The sequence below is a fragment of the Corythoichthys intestinalis genome, chromosome 15 (genome assembly GCF_030265065.1).
Source record: "Corythoichthys intestinalis isolate RoL2023-P3 chromosome 15, ASM3026506v1, whole genome shotgun sequence".
Lineage (NCBI taxonomy): Eukaryota > Metazoa > Chordata > Actinopteri > Syngnathiformes > Syngnathidae > Corythoichthys > Corythoichthys intestinalis.
In genome coordinates, this window is record NC_080409.1 from 36,454,322 (window position 1) to 36,476,573 (window position 22,252).

A 22,252-nucleotide genomic window follows, 5' to 3' on the forward strand; every position below is an offset into this window, starting at 1 on the left:
CGTCAGAAATCGGAAAGTGCATCGCTGTACACTAGAACGTAACAGTAGGAACTATTGTTATTTGGATTTGAGTTTCCACAGGGACAGATATAGTTGACGGACACAGAAAGTCTGTGTTGTGTTACGTTTGTTACGGTCCGAGTTGCAGAGCTGCAATAAACGTTGACTCAACTGAGTTCAAGAAACTAAATTCTGTGCTTTATGAAGAGTGAAAAAAGCTGAATTTAACACAGACGAAATCATTCGACCAATCAGAGTGAAGTATTACCGTGTAGCAAGTTATAACAGAAATCACCGGCGGAACCTATGTTAGCACGTTTTATAGTTCCCGGGGGAGGTATTTTGTTGAGGGAACAGCCGGAAAGATAGTTATATTCCGTGGGTTGCATGTGAGACAGACATTGCTACCGTATTTTGTTGCAGCCTAAATGATAATAAAGCAACGCGGATTAGCTCCGTTGTTTGATACTCCGCCTCAGACTCCTTCCCTAACTCGCCACGACCAAAACAAAATGGCGACGTCACGTACCTTAATGGTCGGCAACGGATTGCCGCATACGTTTCTTCAACACAACATGGCCGTGTCAATAAAAAAAATCGGTCTATATATATATATATATATATATATATATATATATATATATATATATATATATATATATATATATATATATATATGTGTGTGTATATATGTATATATATATATATACTAGGGCTGTCAAACGATTAAAAATTTTAATCGAGTTAATTACAGCTTAAACATTAATTAATCGTAATTAATCGCAATTAATCGCAATTCAAACCATCGCTAAAATATGCCATATTTTTATGTAAATTATTGTTGGAATGGAAAGATAAGACACACGACGGATATATACATACAACATACTGTACATCAGTACTGTATTTGTTTATTGTAACAATAAATCCACAAATGGCATTATTAACATTCTTTCTGTTAAAGTGATCCACGGATAGAAAGACGATAAATGTTATAGTTACAAGTTATAGTCATTTCATATTAAAACCCCTCTTCATGTTTTCGTTTTAATAAAATTTGTAAAATTTTCAATCAAAAGTAGAGTTAATATAATAGTAATAAGAATAAAAATAACAATAATAAACATAGAGTGAAAAGTTTTACGTGTATTTTGCATAGCTATTTTGATATGGAATGCCAGTTCATTTTGCATTGTTGTTTAACTGTGTCAGAATAGGGCCTCATTACTATAGACTGAAGTGCTTTTCTTTTTGTGAACATTGTTTTTTTTTTTTTTGAGAGCGATAGGAATATTATTTTTGTTGTGCTTTCACTAAACGATACTTATGTTTGTTGTGAAGGAGAAGCTTATGCCAATAAACAGCGTGGTCCAAAGAACGCCTGTGTCCACTCGCCTTTACTGTATAACATATATCTGTACATATCTTACCCAAAATAAAACAAGAGACACATAATTGCCTCTAAAAGAAAGAAAACTTACCGAAATATGTGTGGAGCACAAATAGCAATTTGCATTGCATTGTGAATACAGCATAAACGTGTCACAACTACTAATTCTCCCACGTTTAGAAGACATAACATGAGTATGGAACGGCGCTGCCCCCAAGCGGCCGGTGGCATTCTCTTCACTCTTAATGTCCACAAACGGCCTCATTGTAATGTTTGAGGCAATATGCCAGCGGGTCATTCATTGCATGCGTCAATTGCGTCAAATATTTTAACGTGATTAATATAAAAAATTAATTAACGCCCGTTAACGCGATAATTTTGACAGCCCTAATATATATATACATATATATATATATATATATATATATATATATATGGTTTTGTCTCCATCCCTGTACCTGTTTATAGTGCACACCATGATTTTACAAGTTGATTTTGGGGAAAAAAAATGTGCGTTATATTCGGGAAATTACGGTACTTTGAGCTCTGGATGATGAACATCATCAGTGCAGCCAATGAGTTAACCATATGTCAACTTTTCCGTGTGATACAGCATTGTCATCTTCAATATTGACACAATGTCCATCTCTATCTTATCACGAGTCATCTTTTCAGTCCGGTACTTCCCCGTCATACTGAGTGTTGACTCAAGGTCAACAGTGATTACAAATATGACAGCATTTTAACACGTACATGTGAAAATAATGTCGCAATTTTTTCTGCATTATCAAAATAGGGCCTTGTCACTGACGCAAATAGTCTGGCAGCAAGCCCGAGAAAATAGACGAAATGATGACATCAACGATAGGTTGTCCATACCCTTCCTCGCGGTAAACCAGCGCCATGGTCTGAAAGCAGGTGCGGTACTTGATCTGGCCAGGTACAGGCTGTGGGCCCTGGATGCGACTCTTGGCCACGTCCCAAGGGATATTGACACAGGACGAGATTGTTCCTGACACCAGGCCGATGGTGAATTTCCTCAGAAATTCCAGAGTGGGGTCCTGGCAAACACAACATTTATAATGTATAAAAAAATCTGTGGGCCGTGTGTTGAGGAAAAATAATATTTTACTTGATTATTTAATTAATATGCAGTTGTTTTCTTTTACATTTAGTTTCTGATCCTATCATATTGTCCTTTGTTTCAGGTCCTTGCAATAGTGAGAGGTAGTTCACATGAAGTCTTATCTGTTGTTTAATATTTCCTTCTCTTACATTGGCTTTGTGGGACCATAAAACACATTCTTTGGGATTTTAGTGGTGCAGGGTGTCCGCCCCAAAACTGATCTCGAAACTATTGCAGCTAGCTCAGTGAAACTGAACAGTTCATTTGTTGAACATCACCAAATTTATTCATTCAAATTTGAAGGAGAAACTCAAAGATTTGTAAATTCTCGGACCTAGGATTTCTCGAGTGTTCAATATAGTCTGCAATCTGCGGTGAAAAACGTTGATTACGCAATCTTGATTCTGCGGAGAGCAATTCATTATTCCGCGGTTTGAAAGTTGTTTTTCCAGGGGCAACCCCCCCCCCCCAAAAAAAAAACAAACGGAAATGACCAGTTATTAAATTATTTACAATACCAAAACATTGCAAAACAATGTGGTTATGAATTAATGTACATTAATATTGTCTTTGTCACACTTGGGCAAATTTATTTGCTTTACTTATAAAGTGAAACACATTTCATCAAACAATGGGTTTGAGCAAGAAGTGATATTGAAGGAAAGATTTATATGAAGTGCAAGCTAACCACTTGACTTAGACTTGTAAACACAGGCCTACAGCATGCAGCAGGGAATAAAATAATGATGAAATGCCGAACAGTGCATTAAATGAAACAATTGAAAGAAAATAATAAACTATTCAGTGTTTTATGAAAAAGATATTGCTGACTGCTGGAAAAAATGTAACATCTTACAATTACATGCAATTCTTTGCCTGTATGTAGCAGGTGCTATTTAACCTCAATATCTAAAGGTCAAGATAGGGGACTACAAGTAAAACAGAATATTCTATACTTCACCATGTATTCCACAGACTGCTTTGAATTCCGTGTAAGACGTTGAAATCTGCAGTTAATTCTGCGGTTGCGGATTCCTGGCTCGATAAACTATTTTAGACAATCAAATGTGAGTACCGTAATTTCCCGAATATAAGGCGCACCCGTGTATAACGCGCACCCCAACTTTACTTGTAAAATCTAGGGAAAATTCTTGTGCCCGTGTATAAAGCGCACCCTAATTTTAGCACCAATAAATATGAGTCTCGTGTGTTGAACTTTTATAAAGTACGCGGTTGCAGCATTTATTAATCCTTTTGTCAAATATATAAAAAAAAAAATAGAATATTAATTTTCTGTGGTAAAATTGCTCACAGTATACGATAATAATTTTCACAAAGTAAGGAGTTGTAGCGAGTTTTAACAGAATTCACCAGCGGATATAATGTTTGCAAGTTGTGTATTTCCTGGGGGGAAGAGTTTAGTTAGGGGAACAGCCGGAAGTAAACAAATGTCCCGCGATTTGCGTGCAAGACGTACGTTGTTACTTTGGGAGTTTCAATGCTACCCCCGGCTCATCTGACTAGATGGACCTCTTCTTGTTCCTTTACTCCACTGCATCTATACGGACTGTAACTTCGCCTGCTAATTCCCATTAGCAGTCCTGGGGCTTCCTGTCTATCCGCCCTGGGAGTGGATCTCTCCTGACTGTGGTACTCCCCAAGGTTTCTCATTTTCTCCCAAAGACTCTGGAGTTTTTGGAGTTTTTCCTTGCCGACATGGAGGGTCTAAGGATGGGGGATACCCAGGACTTGAACTTTATTTATTCATCTTTGTTGCTTCATTTGCTGTTTCTGATTGTGTATCATATTGCCTCTGCAAAGCCCTTAGAGACAACCTTGTTATGATCCAGGGCTATACAAATAAAATTGAATTGAATTGAATTGAATTCACTGTAAATAAAACAACGCGGCTTGGCTCAGTGGTGCGACACTCTTCCTCAGACTCCTGTCCTAGCTCGCCACACGGTCAACATTTATACGAAACGGATCGCCGTATACGTGCTCTTCAAGACAACATCGCCGTGTGCCGGCATGTTGCAACGCAAAGGTTAGAAAAATGTACCGGTAAATAATAAACGAATAGTACAAAAAAAACATTATAATTTTATTAGATGTGAAAAATATCATGAAAACTATTATTTACCACATGAAACCCAATTATTATATCACTGTCGTTCGGATTAGGTAATATTGTGCTGGTCCATGCTTACAATGGAACATGAATCATGATGAAATTTTCTGTCTCCGTCCCTGTACACGTGAATAACGCGCACCCATGATTTTACGAGTAAATTTTGGGGAAAAAGTGCACGTTATATTAGGGAAATTACGGTATCCTATATCCTTCCTTGTAAGGTCATTAATTCATTATCATGCACCCGTGTTCAGGTCTATCACCGTATGTGTGTGTTGGTATGTGAGGTGTCATCTTTTGTGTTCAAACATTATTTTCTTCATGATAAGAGGTGTAAAGAAAGTTTGATTTTGAGTAACCATCTTTCAAATGAATGTCGTTTTTAATAGCTGTTGTCTGTCCCTTTAAGACTGACATAAGCAAATGTAGGTCACAATGCCTTCTTCCAAACAGAGTTCACACCTGAATATCAGAAATGCAATTTTCAATTAGAGCTCCGATGAAATATTCAAAGACAACTTTGGTTCTGACTGGATAATGCTTTGTTAGTGAAAATTACTAAAACAGCCACAAATATCCCTCGAGCCAAACGTTGAACACCCCGGATGTACGTTGATTGTAACATAGCGGTGGCGAGTGGGCATATGATTGCAAGGCTGGCATTAAAGCCGCTATCATTTTATGGTAGTGACGGAAAGTGCGGGTGGAGGGGGGCTAAATGAGGGCTCCCTGATTGGCTGAGCAGAAGCACATGTTTTTCGGCGAGGATTTCAAAACGGGATTCATGCAGACGGACCCGGGGAGGCATATGGGGACAATTTGCCTAATTGGGCTGCGACTCAGCACACAGGCACATTACTGTACCCCCATCCCCTCCCAACAAAAGGGGGCCAGACTCAAGAGAGCTCTGACAGCTAATTGGCCGGGGGATTTTTTACAAATGACAGCAACGCACCCCCCGAGAGTCGGGCGGAATCAGATAATCCCCGACATCTTGCTATGAGACTTTGCAAACGTAAGACACACCCCCATTTTGGAATCACGACAAATATTCTTAGCAAAATTAGTCTTTCCCAAACATTGGATGACTTTGTCCAAGGCAGCTCTACTGTGAATTCGAAGTTAACTCATTAGCTACACTAGACATCTATTGCCCCCAGAATTCCTTGAATTGGCCACTTCTTACTGTAAATTCAAAAGAAGTGCTGTTGTCTGCTTCCAATTAGGCCATCCGAATTAATCCGACTCGGTGCTTTTGTGCACGTGGCATACGGCTAGGTTTCCCTTGCACAAAACCAAGGCCACCGGATGCACCATGGGAAACATTTGAGGATGTTATGGGGAGCAAGCAGGTACTGGAGGAAATAAGACCTCTACAGCACAACTTCTTGATTTAACCGTCTGCCAAGATCACATCACAGGGGCCAGATGTATATGTATAATAATATTATATACACTACCATTCAAAAGTTTGGGGTCACTAAGAAATTTCCTCCTTTTTGAGAAGAAAAGCACAGCTTTATAAAAAGAAATAACATTAAACTAATCAGAAAAACACTCTATACATTATTAATGTGGTAAATCACTATTCTAGCTGGAAACGTCCAGTTTTAATGCAGTTTTTACTAGTGGTGTCAATAATAATCGATGCGGCGATGCATCCCGATGCGGGGCATGGACGATTCGATTCGATGCGGGCAACAAGCCGAATCGATTCAGCGCATTTTAAAATATATAAGTACGTTCAAAAATCTTCCCTGCGCAATTCCGGTGATGCAACGGATTTGGTTTCCCCATTTGTATTATTATTCTCATGTTTCATTTTTTACACACTGCCCAACTCTGGTCAAGTTTCCCACCAACCTCGTAGAAGCCAAAATGTCTCCAGATGTCTGCTTTCAATGTCTTACTGTAGGTGCATCAATAATCTTTCTCGCTCCCTCTTTCTCCGCTTCAGCCATTGTTATGTTATGTCCTATCTCTTAGAGGTTAGATCTTGTGCCCGAACCCGAATGGGTCGGGCCGCTGTGCCGGACTAATAAATTATATAAAAAACAAATGAGATAACACCGAGAGCAGGCTCTCTGTATTGTGCATTTGCTTGTGCACCACATGAAGCAGTGGCGCCGCCCGCTTTTTCTTCTTCTCCTCCGCTGTGGCGCTTGCGATTCGTAACATAAGACACTTTTATCTATGCACACAAAGGCAACACAAATGTGATCCTTTTGAATCTTCTCCTCTGTGTGTCTTTTATATTAAACTGTCCCAGCGTTTTTTCGTTGTGTAAATGCTTTTATAATGATCATAAAAATATACAAACTATTTGAACATTAAGAAAGATTTTTTTCTGCCAACTCGAAGAAATGAAGATAAATGGCTGCTGCTGCTGTGTTTTTTTTCCCACGTCACTCCAAGCTGGGTCGGGCTTCAATACCAGCGGGCCGTGTCGGGTCGGGCTGGATTTTTTAGGCCCGATCTAACCTCTACTATCTCTCTGCCCTCTCGATTGCAAAAAACTGATATTTTCTCATGTTGAAACAGATTGTTATGGCTGCTAAAATGCTGCTGCACTTCATTTTCATTCATTATTTTTTATTGTTATGTGGTAGTTACTGATTGCATTTCTAAGTTGATTGCACATACAATTCAATAGCAGCGGGCCGTGTCGGGTCGGGCTGGATTTTTTAGGCCCGATCTAACCTCTACTATCTCTCTGCCCTCTCGATTGCAAAAAACTGATATTTTCTCATGTTGAAATAGATTGTTATGGCTGCTAAAATGCTGCTGCACTTCATTTTCATTCATTATTTTTTATTGTTATGTGGTAGTTACTGATTGCATTTCTAAGTTGATTGCACATATATAGTGGGCCAGGCCTACATTTTACTTTTGTTCTACATTGCAATTTAGTTTGTGTTTTGTTTGCAACTGAACTGATCCCTGGATTGATATTGCGATAAAGATGCTTCTGCACTACAATATTTTCTTTGTCGTTTTCTTTAATATTTACTTGAATATTTTTATTGATGGGTCGTTGTGACTAAAATACAGTGACTGTTATTACTGATTTTGCACAGGAGTTCAGATGTTGCACTGTGTAAAAGGCTGCTACTGTGGGTAAAAAAAAGCCCTGGTCTCATTCAAAGCACCAATTAAATGCTGTGATCTGTTTTTTTTCTTTTCTTTTTTTTTAAATATATATATCTGAAAGTATTTTCATTTGACTTCAACCAGGAGTGACACAAGAGCCAATAAAAAGTTGTTTAATGTCTGACCGCTTGTGTTGCCTCATGATTCACGAAAAATATGCTTTGCTTTAGAATTTTAATGCATCCCAGGCTTTAAGGCATCGCGATGCGTTGCCGAATCGTGACCCTCTGAATCGAATCGAATCGTGGCCCTCTGAATCGGAATCGAATCGTGAGGGCAGTGCCGATGCACAGCTCTAGTATCTACTGTATGTAATTTTGTGAAGAGGCCCATTTACAGCAAACATCTCTCCAGTGTTCTAATGGTAAATTGTTAGCCTGGTACACCAGACTCACAGCTGTTCCAGCTAATGAGGCTGGCCACCATTCAGCGGATAAAATTTCCAGGGCGGAGCAAGCCACAGCAAACAGACAGCGGAGTGGACCAATCTGTGATGGGCGAACGTATTAAAGCGACGAGGGACTAGCGCGCGGAAGTAAACATACGAGTGGCGGACTTGGCAATTTTGGGGCCTAATGCGAACATATCAAGGGGCCCTCTTCATGGGTCAGGGGTTAAAAAGGTGAGAAGGGTGTGGAGGAAATATGTTCTGGTACACTAGGCTGACCTAAATGACACATTTTTTCCTGATTAGTCAGCCGACTAGTTTTACGATTAGTCAACTAATCTAATAATTTTCTTTTTTTTTTCTACTAATTTAGCAATGAAATTTTTGTTGACGCTTATTAATTCACAAAACCATTTTGGAACACTTAAATTCTTTATTAAAGTACAAATAATCATGTAAATAACAACAATTAATCACAAATAAACAATGAGGTTAAATGCTGATGGCATTTACTAGTGCAAAAGAATGGAAAGTAAACAGATTCAGAACACTGACTTTGCCTTTCCAAAATTATTCAAAACAATTCTTTAAAAAAAAGCATTCTAGCATTATTATTATAGTATACTACTATATATACTAGTAGTATAATAATTATAATAATTATTCATTGCCAATCATATTTGCCATAAAGAGTGTCATTTGAAAGCTATTTTTAGTGTAGAATCTCTATTCTGTAGTATTTACTCAACATAGTATAATATTAATTCTGAAGTATGTGGGATTAACTCCAGAAATCGTTATTTATATGACGAACATGACGTGCTTTTATTTTGAAATGTTCACCGGAGATACGTTCGCTAAACCGCTAACCGAAAGCTTTACACTCCGTACAAAAACATTCTTCGTCATTGCTTGAGGTGTCTCTAATAGATTTTAATGTTTTTTTTCGTTAGCAAATGCTGTTAACCAGCTCTTGAGTGCTATTGTATGACTGATTGGAACTGTACTGCATTGTTTCGCCACAGGGTGTGCTGTCGTGTATTTTATGTTCAGTGTGAAGAAGAAGAAGAAAGTTAAACGAGGCATTAGCGGCCTGTTCTCAACTTCTCCCTCACTGCACTTTGGCTCTCATGGAGAGCACGTTCGCTCATGTGTTCAAAATAAACGATAGCCGACGTGCAAAGTAGCAAGTGAGCTGTAAAACTAGTGAGCTTAGTGGCGTGAAAAACGCCGGAGAGCTAAGTGAAGCTAACGAACAGCTAAGCGGAGCTAAGCGATGCTAAACGGAGCTAAGCGAAGCTAAACGGCGCTAAATGAAGCTAAGCGACTGATAGTGCGTGTGAGCGAGATAATATAAATGCAGCATTCAAATGGCTTTGTTTTTTATTTTGTTATTTGTTTGTTTGGTATGCTGACATAAATATACATGACGAATAGTTGGGGATGCAGCTGGCTCCGGTGGCCCAAGCCCTTGCTCGTTGGGCCAAGGGCAGCTGGTTGGGGGCCTAAGGCGATCGCCTACTTCGCCTGAATAGTAGATCCACCTATGCATGCGAGTAGAGTGGAGTTTATTCAACATGGCTAGCGCGAGACAGACTGTTGTCAATGACTTGTGTCGATGTGTTTTTGGTAATTTAAAACTGATTTTACCGTGGATTGGAACATATTCTCGGCTCTCCTGTTCGCCATCTGTGTTGTTGTGGAGACGACTTCCGAAGCGGAACAGTGACGTTGCTCGTTAAGAACGCGTCACGCAAATAAACTAATCTGATTAGACGGTTGATTTTGTGCTTGCTCGAGAGGCCGTTAATGGGCTGGGTACCAGACTATTCTCACAGTGTTTGAAAAATACAGGGAGAACAGGCAAGTAAATTGTGCTTGCTAGTGGCCTTAGAAGGATAATAGATGATTAGAAAACCTTGTGCAATTATGGTGGCACAGCTCGAAACAGTTTAGGTCAGTGGTGTCCAAACTTTTTGCAAAGGGGGCCAGATTTGGTGCGGTAAAAATATTGGGGGCCGATCCTGGCTGACATCCTTTACGTAGAACAGTATATTTAAGCAAATTTTAGCAAGCCATTCTGTGTGTCACATTTGCTTTATTAGTGTTTTTAAATAATAATTTCAACAATCTCGCAACTAGCCTTTGTGGCGTTATCTTTTGACTCTTGGGCTCTTGCGAAATACTGTTGCTGTGAAATTTAACTAGCTTCAAGTTGCTTCAATTTCTTCAATTTCTCGCTGCGTATCTTCCCTGTAATCTTGTTTAGGGCTGCAGCTATCGAATATTTTAGTAGTCGATTAATCGATCGTCTACTTAGTTCGAATAATCGAGTAATCGGATAAGGAACTTGAAAAATTAAAATACCTGAGCTGAGCCTCAAACGGTATATATATATACATTTTCTTAATGAGGATCAATGTACAACAAAAGAACAACTGGCTAACTTACATAGAAAAAGTCCGCTAGCTTTAAACGCAAATTTAAATTAAAAAAAAATTTTTTTTTAAACAATGCTCTTAACAAATGGCTCAGACACAAATTCCCACAAAAAAACGGCTAAATATACCTATAAACTGAGAATGCATTAAAAAAAACATTAGCTCAAACAAAAACTTAGCTCACGTTGGTCTTAACAGGGAGCAGTTGGATTCAGCCATGTGAAAAGAGGCAGACCAGAGGGCAGTGTATCCACCCTCATCAATAAAACTAATTGCAAACACTTTCAAAATAAACCATTAAAACGGCACTTTAATTAAACAAATATTCGAAGCAACAAAATTTAATTAGAACATTTTTTTTTGTAATCGAATACTCGAGTTAATCCATTAATCATTGCAGCACTAATCTTGTCGTACATGTCTTGTCTTGTTTGGTAATATCGCCTCACATTGAACTTTTCAAAAACAGCTACTGTCTCTGCAAATGAAGCAGACACAGTTGTTGCGTATTTCAGTGAAGAAATAGTCAAATTTCCACCTATCCTTGAAGCGTCGGCCGTCGCAGTCAACTTTCTTTTTTTTTGTTGTCGCCATTTTAGAAAATTGGAAGGGTCACACGGAGTAATGCTGCTTAGAGTGCTGTTGCCTCTTAGTGGGTAAATGAGGAGCAGCATTTAGTGTGTAAGCTACTTCATATGCTGGTAGCAGTACTGCTGACCAATTTATTAGGTCTGTGTGCGGGCCAGACGTTATTGATTTTATGACAGAGGCTGGGGGCCGGATGAAATTTGACCACGGGCCGCATTTGGCCCCCGGGCCGGACTTTGGACATGTCTGGTTTAGGTGGTTAGAGAAGCTATAAAACAGATTTTTCTTTGACCTCGTTGGGTATCTGGAGCATCACCTTTGTGGGTTTGATTAAACTCTCAAAATGGTCAGAAAAAGACAACTTTCACGTGAAACTTGACAATCTGTTCTTAGAAATGAAGGCTATTTCATAAGACAAATTATCAAGTAATTAAAGATTTCCTATAACGCTGTTTACCACTTCCTTCAGAGAGCAGCACAAACAAGATCTAACCAGAGTAGAAAGAGAAACGGGAGGCACTAAAATCGATTACCGGGTTGGCAGGAATTGCGTCCTTGACATTGAAGTAGAAACCAAAGTAGATCATGTTGAAGACTCCGTGACGTCCCAAGGTGGATGTCAACCCTTTGTTCAGACCTTTCAGTCCGAAGCCGTCCGTCTTGATGATCCGTCTGGCTTGAGCGAAAGAGGACGGTTGCTGCGGACAAGCAAATCAAAAGCCGTCAAAATGGAAAACATCCGCACAAAACTTGCATTTGATTTCACAAACCTCTTTGAAGGCGTCTCTGTTGGCCTGCAGACTGACTTTGACCACCTCGAAGGGATTGACCACAACGGCCTCGGTCAAGCCTGCGCCGAGTCCTGCTGCCGACAGTGCCTGGAAGACGGTGGAGCCGGTTTTAGAGGGTGACAAAAATATTCTTAAAATGAATTGCCATTTACGGCGGTAGATGTCCATTATGCGAATGATAGCCCTCCGAGTTTAAATAGATTGGACGTCTATTGCTGGCAATGGCAGCCAATGAATTAAATTAGGAAATAACTACAAACCAACTAAAACAGTAAGGAGGTTTTTGATCTGTTTAACTAGTTTCAGTGTAATTTGACAAATTTACTGTGTGTAGACGAACTGTGGTCCATCTATCACCCTCTATGGCAGCCAATACGTTAAGTCACCTCTGCTCTATGTTATTAAAAAGAATGTTAGGAAATCGACACCTCCCTTCCTCGTTGAGTACCTGTAATTTCCACAATTGTGGAAATACAAAATAAATCAAGTTGAAAATTGACGTCTAAATCATATTTGGGGTGTTAAAAGTCATCATTATTTCTGGTTACACAACCTCCTCACTGCAAGCGCATGATGTGAAATTAACAGATGTCGCAACACTGCATGTATTTGCACGAACACGGCATCTGTGTGTGTGTGCGCGCACTGGCGTAATGGGAACATGTCAAGAACGTGTCTCTAGCTCATTACTCTTCCTGCCCTCTTTATCCTGCTGTCAGAGCCCCGGGAGCCATCCTCCTCAGACATGCCCCCACTGTATTTACACAGGGCGCCGCCAACGCCACCTTTTGCATTTTTTATTTGTCTTATTGCCCCGTTGCGTCCCTCTTAATCACGGTGAAGGAATTCAGCTGCGCGCCGACACACAGTCTTGCTACAAATCAGAATATTTAAAGTTCAAAGCTACTCAATTTAAAAATGCTATTAAAATAGATGTGTATTATGTAAATAAAAATAATTATGCAATTAACGTTTTTTGATTCGGAATTTGTACAGCATCATGTCACCTAATAGTTTCATTCCTTATTATTCATGTGTGTATTTCTTTTTTAAAATATCTTTTTTCCATACACAGTTGCTACAAATACGAATATTTAAAGTTCAAAGCTTCTCAATTTAAGAATGCTATAAAATAAATGTGGATTATGTAAATAAAAATAATTATGCAATTAAAGTTTTTTGATTCGGAATTTCTAAAGCATTATGTCATCCATAGGCGGATCTACTATTCAGGCGATGTAAGCGATCGCCTTAGGCCCCCAACCAGTAGGGGGCCACCAACCAGCTGCCCTTGCCCCAACGAGCAAGGGCTTGGGCCAACGGAGCCAGCAGCACCCCCAACTATTAGTCATGTATAATTATGTCAGCATACCAAACAAACATACAGTGCCTTGCAAAAGTATTCGGCCCCCTTGAATCTTGCAACCTTTCGCCACATTTCAGGCTTCAAACATAAAGATATGAAATTTAATTTTTTTGTCAAGAATCAACAACAAGTGGGACACAATCGTGAAGTGGAGCAACATTTATTGGATAATATAAACTTTTTTAACAAATAAAAAACTGAAAAGTGGAGCGTGCAATATTATTCGGCCCCTTTACTTTCAGTGCAGCAAACTCACTCCAGAAGTTCAGTGAGGATCTCTGAATGATCCAATGTTGTCCTAAATGACCGATGATGATAAATAGAATCCAAATGTGTGTAATCAAGTCTCCGTATAAAAGCACCTGCTCTGTGATAGTCTCAGGGTTCTGTTTAAAGTGCAGAGAGCATTATGAAAACCAAGGAACACACCAGGCAGGTCCGAGATACTGTTGTGGAGAAGTTTAAAGCCGGATTTGGATACAAAAAGATTTCCCAAGCTTTAAACATCTCAAGGAGCACTGTGCAAGCCATCATATTGAAATGGAAGGAGCATCAGACCACTGCAAATCTACTAAGACCCGGCCGTCCTTCCAAACTTTCTTCTCAAACAAGGAGAAAACTGATCAGAGATGCAGCCAAGAGGCCCATGATCACTCTGGATGAACTGCAGAGATCTACAGCTGAGGTGGGAGAGTCTGTCCATAGAACAACAATCAGTCGTACACTGCACAAATCTGGCCTTTATGGAAGAGTGGCAAGAAGAAAGCCATTTCTCAAAGATATCCATAAAAAGTCTCGTTTAAAGTTTGCCACAAGCCACCGGGGAGACACACCAAACATGAGGAAGAAGGTGCTCTGGTCAGATGAAACCAAAATTGAACTTTTTGGCCACAATGCAAAACGATATGTTTGGCGTAAAAGCAACACAGCTCATCACCCTGAACACACCATCCCCACTGTCAAACATGGTGGTGGCAGCATCATGGTTTGGGCCTGCTTTTCTTCAGCAGGGACAGGGAAGATGGTTAAAATTGACGGGAAGATGCATGCAGCCAAATACAGGAACATTCTGGAAGAAAACCTGTTGGTATCTGCACAAGACCTGAGACTGGGACGGATATTTATCTTCCAACAGGACAATGATCCAAAACATAAAGCCAAATCTACAATGGAATGGTTAAAAAATAAACGTATCCAGGTGTTAGAATGGCCAAGTCAAAGTCCAGACCTGAATCCAATCGAGAATCTGTGGAAAGAGCTGAAGACTGCTGTTCACAAACACTCTCCATCCAACCTCACTGAGCTCGAGCTGTTTTGCAAGGAAGAATGGGCAAGAATGTCAGTCTCTCGATGTGCAAAACTGATAGAAACATACCCCAAGCGACTTGCAGCTGTAATTGGAGCAAAAGGTGGCGCTACAAAGTATTAACGCAAGGGGGCCGAATAATATTGCACGCCCCACTTTTCAGTTTTTTATTTGTTAAAAAAGTTTAAATAATCCAATAAATTTTGTTCCACTTCACGATTGTGTCCCACTTGTTGTTGATTCTTGACAAAAAATTAAAATTTTATATCTTTATGTTTGAAGCCTGAAATGTGGCGAAAGGTTGCAAGGTTCAAGGGGGCCGAATACTTTTGCAAGGCACTGTATAACAAAACAAGAAAGAAAGCCATTTGAATGGTGCATTTATATTATCTCTCCCCCACACACGCACTACAATGGACTGTTCCACGACGACGGACTGAGTATCAGTCGCTTAGCTTCATTTAGCTCTGTTTAGCTTCGCTGAGCTCCGTTTAGCATCGCTTAGCTCTGCTTAGCTGTTCGTTAGCTTAGCTCTCCTGCGTTTTTCACGCCACTAAGCTCGCTATTTTTACAGCTCACTTGCGTATGGTACAATAAAAGGTACAATAACACTCAACAGCTGGTTAACAGCATTTGCTAACGAAAAAAAAAAATTAAATCTATGAGTGACACTACAAGCAATGACGAAGAATGTTTTTTACGGAGTGTAAAGCTTTCTGTTAGCGGTTTACCGAACGTACCTCCAGTGAACATTTCAAAATAAAAGCACGTCATGTTCGTCATATAAATAACGGTTTCTGGAGTTAATCCCACATACTTCAGAATTAATATTATAATATGTTGAGTAAATACTACAGAATACAGATTCTACACTAAGAATAGCTTTCAAATGACACTCTTTATGACAAATATGATTGGCAATGAATATTATAATTATGATATTACTATTATACAGTATATAGTAGTATACTAAATTAATAATGCTAGAATTTATTTTAAGAATTGTTTTGAATAATTTTGGAAAGGCAAAGTCAGTGTTCTGAATCTGTTTACTTTCCATTCTTTTGCACTAGTAAATGCTATCAGCATTTAACCTCATTGTTTATTTGTGATTAATTATTGTTATTTACATGATTATTTGTACTTTCATAAAGAATTTAAGTGTTCCAAAATGGTTTAGTGAATTAATAAGCGTCAACAAAAATTTCATTGTTAAATTAGTATTAAAAAAAGAAAAAAAAAGAAAAAAGAAAATTATTAGATTAGTCGACTAATCGTAAAACTAGTCGGCTGACTAATCAGTAGAAAATTTGTTGTTTAGGACAGCCCTAGTGTACCGGAACGTATTTCCTCCACACCCTTCTCACCTTTTTAACCCCTGACCCATGAATGATATGTTCGCCTTAGGCCTCAAAATTGCCAAGTCCGCCACTGATCATCTCACACTTTCATTCCTCATTATTCATGTTTATGTCTTTTTTAATATATCTTTTTTTCCATACACAGTTGCACAAATCAGAATTTTTTAAAGTTCAAAGCTTCTCAATTTAAAAATGCTATACAATAAATGTGTATTATGTAAATAAAAATAATCATGCAGTTAATGCTTTTTGATTTGGAATTTCTATAGCATTATGTCACCTAACACTTTAATTCCTCAATATTCATGTGTTTATTTCTTTTTAATATATATTTTTGTTCATGCACAGTGGTACTTATACATACAAAGTTAATTTGTTTCAGGACCTTGTTTGTAAGTCGAAATTGTCATAGGATTTTCCCATAAGAATATACTATAATTCCATTAATTCATTCCTAAATCCTTAATAAATACTGCTGGTACATTATAAATGGCAATTACACATAGCAAAACAAATAAATTATAAGTAAAAATCGGAATAATAATAATAAAACATTATTAATTTTCTGTAATAATGTAACGAATCGGGTTCTAATGTGGCGGATGTGTTTTGCGTGCTGCACCTGAACGCACTGCTGACATGGCTGACGTGACAGTAAGATAGGTGCGGTAGAGAGTTTACTTCCTCCTTTAAAGTGCCTGTGACACGAAAAAGCATGTTTATTTCATAATACACGCGGTATTTTATGCTCCTGAATGATATGGACCGCTTGGATGTGTGTGGAGGCGATCGCTATATTTATTTAGTTTTTTGAATCCCGCGCCAGGAAAATGAGTGACTTCCGGCTTCGGTCTTGCATTGAGGAGGAGGGCGCTGTGACGTGTACGGTAGAAGACGTCCTCTTCACTATACAGCGTACTGTTGTGTATGGGGACGAATGATTCAGCTGATTTTGCGGATTAATACGTTTATTTTTCGCATCACGCCAGCCAAACGGCTGTAGAAAAATCATTCTGTATGAGGGAGAGGCGTATGCGCCTTTTTGGAGTTTCAAAAGGTTCCCTTTCACCGTGGATATTTACTGTGGGACCATTGGACTTACGAGGAAGTGAGTAAACATCTTGTTTTGTATTATGTCAAATACGAATACAGCGATTACAAAGTAAACACTACAAACTTCCTTTAAATGAAGGACTACTTACGTTTGATCATCGATAGGCATGTAAAAAGCTGTCCTAATGGTCATTAGCAGCAGCCCGTTAGCTGCACAACAACTCCAGCCACCCTCCTCCAGGGAACGAACTGTAAATTGCTCTCCGCCGGGCGGTTTGCCGTTCCGCGACGACAATAGACAACCGGGTCATCATGTCAAATAATCCAGGATAGTTATGTGTGATTTTCCGCTTTGAAGACTTTGAAACATCACTCGGTTCGGGTTAGCATGTCGGCTAGCTGTCACGTCTTCTGGTTTGTTTACATTCTCCGAAGCCGGGGAAGGGAAATGACATATGTCCGATTTAGGTGTCATAAAATATAGTTCGGGAGGTGCGACAGTAAAGGTGAAGTCGACAGTTTTGACCATTATGGAGTAATTTTGCCATGTCGTCCTGAATAAATGCATTTTTATTATTTCATATTCCATTCAGCACAAGACTGTTATTTGTCATGACCATGCCATTTATTTAGCAATTGGGGAAAATACTTGGATAAAAAGAATATCCTGTAAAAATATTTAAGTAAAGAGACAGAAACAATGACATTTTGCCGCTCTCTTCGTCGCGTTTTCCTCATTGTGAATAGTTCTCCCTCGACGGGCTGACTGGTCCTTCTCAAGCCATTTATATTGCTATTGGGGAAAAATACTTGGATAAAAAGAATATCCTGTAAAAATATTGGAGTAGAGAGACTGAAACAATGACATCTGGCGGCTTTCTTCGTCGCGTGTTCCTCGTTCTAAATAATTCCCCCTCAATGGGCTGAATAGTAAAATCGATGAGACCAGTCTACCGCTGACGTCATCCACCTGTTGGGGACGCTAAAGCCCTATAATGGTAGGCGTGGCTAACTGGCAGATTAAAAGAATAATTTCTCGTCATCTGTGCTTTGCTAAATTGTTGTATATAGTCGAATCGTCTCAAAATATGATTCTAATTCACATAATAATGCCATTTAAGACTTTTTTTCTCGTGTCGTATGTTAATGTTCTCTTGTTGTTGCTGTCAACTACAGCGGACAGTAGGCGTGTTGTGTTGCACAAGTTCTAAACTAAATGATTAAAAACGTGAGGAAGCTGGCGATTTCTTTGGCGATGTTACCACAATAATAATTAGAGGTGGGAATCTTGGGGCACCTAACGATTCGATTACGGTTATGATTCAGAGGCTCCGGTTCCATTATAAATCGATTAATGATCTATCCCCCCTGTTTTTAATGTTTTGTAAATTAGTTCCAAAATTGTTCAAAAATCCTCTCAGGCTAAACCAAGCTACTATTTCAGTATTAGGTTAACAGTTAAAAGCAGTCAATAAAATACTCAAGTCCCCTGCGTATCAGCAGGTTTAAACTACATTCAATTAATTTAATGTTGAGAATCAACCGCTAAAGTTGTTAAAATTGCTCCCATTATTCCATAATTTCTCTTCTGTCAACTTTCGACATGTCAAAGTTTTAAAACTGTTTCATCATTTAAAGATAGATTCAAGTCAAAATTTTGTCGATTTAGGAGTATTTTAGATAAAGCGTGAATTAGGTTTGCTACAACAGAGCCTTCTAGAGAAGTCTACTGCTTTAGGATGGCTGCTGTTTACTAACGCTGGCAAGTCTGTCATTACGCATCTAGTTCTCTATACATGTTCTAACGCCGTCATCTGTCATTTCGCATCTAGTTCTACATAAATGTGATATCTACCGTAGCCGTATGTTTGTAGCAATTAGCAACTAGGCGTTGTTTGTAACGGCTGTTAGCCGCAGTCAGGTATAATTGTTTTTTTTTAATCCAGCGGCATGAGTTGAACATGATATTTACTATCGGTCCGTTCCTCATTGCGTCCCAAAGAGCACGGTGACTGTGTTTTAATTCCGCTTTACCTGGTATAATTCAATATTCGGAATTTGAATGTTTGTGAATCGTTCTCGAATCTTCCATGGCCGAATCGCAAATAATCTAAGAATCTGAAATTTCGCACGGCTGTAATAATAATTGTCACCTTAACTTATAAAGAGTGGCGGACAGAGGTCTGAAGAGACCGTCGGGATCGTAGACACCAACCTTCTTGGAACCCATATTGATTTCTCTCATAAGAAAATCTGCCGTGCGTCCATCTTGCGGGAAAACAAAGAAACTGCGGCGCTGTCATAACTCGCCGTATTTCGAGCATGTCGTCGAATGTAGAAACAAACAGCCAGTCAAATTTTACATCTGATGTCAAAAAGATCGCGTTTCGATGCGATCAGATGTCGAAGTATCACTGTATGCAGTATATAATAGATAAAGTATAAAATTATAAATGGTTAATGTTTTATTTTGAAACAAGGGGTTATCATGGGTACTACAGTTAATAATGTATTTTATTTCGAATTATTCTCTAGTTTAAAAAAAATAACTTCAATGGCTAGCACAATAGAATATTCAAGAAAAAGACCTTTGAAGCATGACATTTTATTTAAATGTACCTTTTTAAATCATTTCAATTCCATGCAAAAGATATGAATTTTTAAAAATCTTTTTTTAATCAAAATAGTTCAGTGCATGGTATTTTATAATTAGCTGTTTTACTGTGTTGTGTGATCAATAAGTGGCTTACTCATCTCACTTTTTTTTTTTTTTTTTTAAAATTTAAGGATAGCGTTATTTTTCAGTTTAAGAAACTGTGGAAACATTATCAGAAAACATTTTCTTTAGAATAGTTTTCAATTTCTTCAGATATACAAGGAGAAAAAATTATACTTGCATAAGAAAGAAAGCGAGCGGCAGTTGAGAATTTGATCCCATTTGACTTTTGGAGAAAAAAAGAGGAGGAAGAGATGGTGCATGATATATGCATTAGTGTAAACATCTCTACACCAATGGCTGTTAAAACACAAACACAAGGCAAGGATATATGAGGTGCCGGGGCGGACGCTGGAGCTGCAGGTTCTCCATTCATCACAGTTGACACCTGGCCGACAACTGAAAAGCTCTGTCCCTGCTTTGAAAAATCTGCTTAAAACTGTCGTTGCCACATTTTCTTCATCTAAAAATCTTTTTTCGGGACATTATAGATAAATTGGCAAACATTCCACCAATTTAACAGCAAACCAGCTGCATGACAGTAATAAATGCTAGATAAAATATGACGTGTTTAAATAAGAAACCGCATCGAAAACATGAAGACTAACCACTTATGCATTCGATGTGGTGCAAATTATTCTTGGCGTCCGTCAGCAGGTGAGACGAAACACTGACACTGCTTACAATGTTCTTCCTGTTCCTTGTGTGTATATACGTGCATGTGAATGTGTGTTTATCTTTCCAGCAAAAGTGTACTCAGGTGCGTGCTATGTTCACACTCACCAAGCCCGGAGACAAAGGGGTCAAATTCAAGAGCTTCTTATATTGCTCGAAGGTGAAAAACTGCAAACGGGAGAGAAAAAGACAGATTGAGACAAATGTGTCGTCATTAAATTATCACGGACAAGTAGTAAAACATTTCATAGCAGTATTTTTCAGAGTGAAAATGCAGGTTTTGAAATGGTAAGTGTATTTGGACTGGCTTTAACTCATTCACTGCCACCGATGGCGACAGACATCCAATGCATTTTGACACTACCAAAAATAGATATCAAACAAAGATAAACCATGTAAACATAAAATGCGGCTTTTTCAAATGCTGAGTTCATTAATTAAAAAAGAAAAAAAAATAACCCGAGCTATCCTGTGTGAAAAAGTCAAAACGGATTGGACGTCTAGCGCCATCATTGGCAGCAAAGGGTAACTGCTTGTAAGTCAATATTTAGGCTGGCCAAGCAGAAGACGCAGGATGACACTTTGACGGACATGGTGGTGTCGTGCCAACTCGACTCACCTTGACTGCCCTCTTGGGTGTTTCGGCCACGATGGGGGGCAAAATTCCCTTGTAGAAGCCGAATATTCTGCAGGGAGAGAGCATATCATTAAAGGGTCAGCACAAAAATACTACATAATTTGGCCCCCTACATTAATTTTTACCAGTGATTTAAGGGCTGACTTATGCTTCTGCATTCCTTGACGCAAAAGACCCTTTTAACTCATTTGCTCCCAAAAACGTATCAATACGTTCTGCTTTTAATTGTTTCAGTGTCCCAAAGACGTATTTATACGTCTTTTATGTTTTTTTTTTTTTTTTTCCCAAAAAAGACATCTCTGGGTCGTGATTCAATTTAGCTCCGAAGCACAAAGCTGAAAATCCATTTTAAAGCAATAAAACTGGCCACTGGAGGGCAGTAGCGCATTTGGTAAGACCCGCAACCCGATTTAACGGCAACGAACGGCCAAGCCGAACGGCTGGGTGCCGGCAGAAGATGACCGAATGGATGCCAGGCGGCGGACGACCGAGCAGAACAACTGGTACGATGACCGGGATGCCAAGCGCTGGGCGACCGAGCAGAACGACCGGGACCGCTAAAGCAGTGGACGATGCCTTTGAGTTCGTGCTGCTCATGAGCAGAGCCCGCAGAGACTCAAAAAAATTCATCTTTATGAGACAGACGGCGATGAGGGAAAAGTTTAACCGGCTGTGGCGGCCAGAACAGCGTCATCTTTCAGTTAGTTATGTGTAAATAAATTGTTACTTTGCTATCAAAAGCTCTGTTTGTCTTGTTATTTATCTTATTTTGTAAAAGGAAAACATTATTCAGATGTTTGGGATGTAACTAAAGCAAAAAATAGCTCTGTATAAGTCAAAGTTATGTTTGAAATGTATGCTTTCACAAAAAGCTCAATTTCTCCGTTTTTTCATCAGAAATTGGAAAATTGCTCAGACTAAGCTAATTTCTAATGCTGATTTCTAAAGAATGGAAAAAGATATGAACTAACTTTTTAATGCTAAAATAAGAGAGTCTAATCTTTCTTTTGGTGGGTTCCATGTTTATATAGCAATAGAATAGAATTTTCTGTGGGCCTTGCAAAATCAGTCAAAATCCAGTAAAAAGGCCCTTGTTCCGGTGAAAATGGCTGGGATTGATTGAGTTAAGG

General features: G+C 38.9%; 1 protein-coding gene across 2 annotated transcripts in view; it reads right to left on the reverse strand.

The window, feature by feature from the left end:
• slc25a21 (solute carrier family 25 member 21) overlaps positions 1 to 22,252 on the reverse strand; it is a 233,143-nt gene that overhangs the window by 6,813 nt on the left and 204,078 nt on the right. For both annotated transcript variants that reach the window (XM_057859120.1, XM_057859121.1), the window contains 5 exons: positions 21,105 to 21,171; positions 20,594 to 20,653; positions 11,988 to 12,095; positions 11,751 to 11,915; positions 2,270 to 2,451 (listed from right to left, as the gene is read on the reverse strand). In XM_057859120.1, coding sequence (XP_057715103.1) covers positions 2,270 to 2,451; positions 11,751 to 11,915; positions 11,988 to 12,095; positions 20,594 to 20,653; positions 21,105 to 21,171 — 582 coding nt within the window. The remainder of the gene's footprint in view (positions 1 to 2,269; positions 2,452 to 11,750; positions 11,916 to 11,987; positions 12,096 to 20,593; positions 20,654 to 21,104; positions 21,172 to 22,252) is intronic.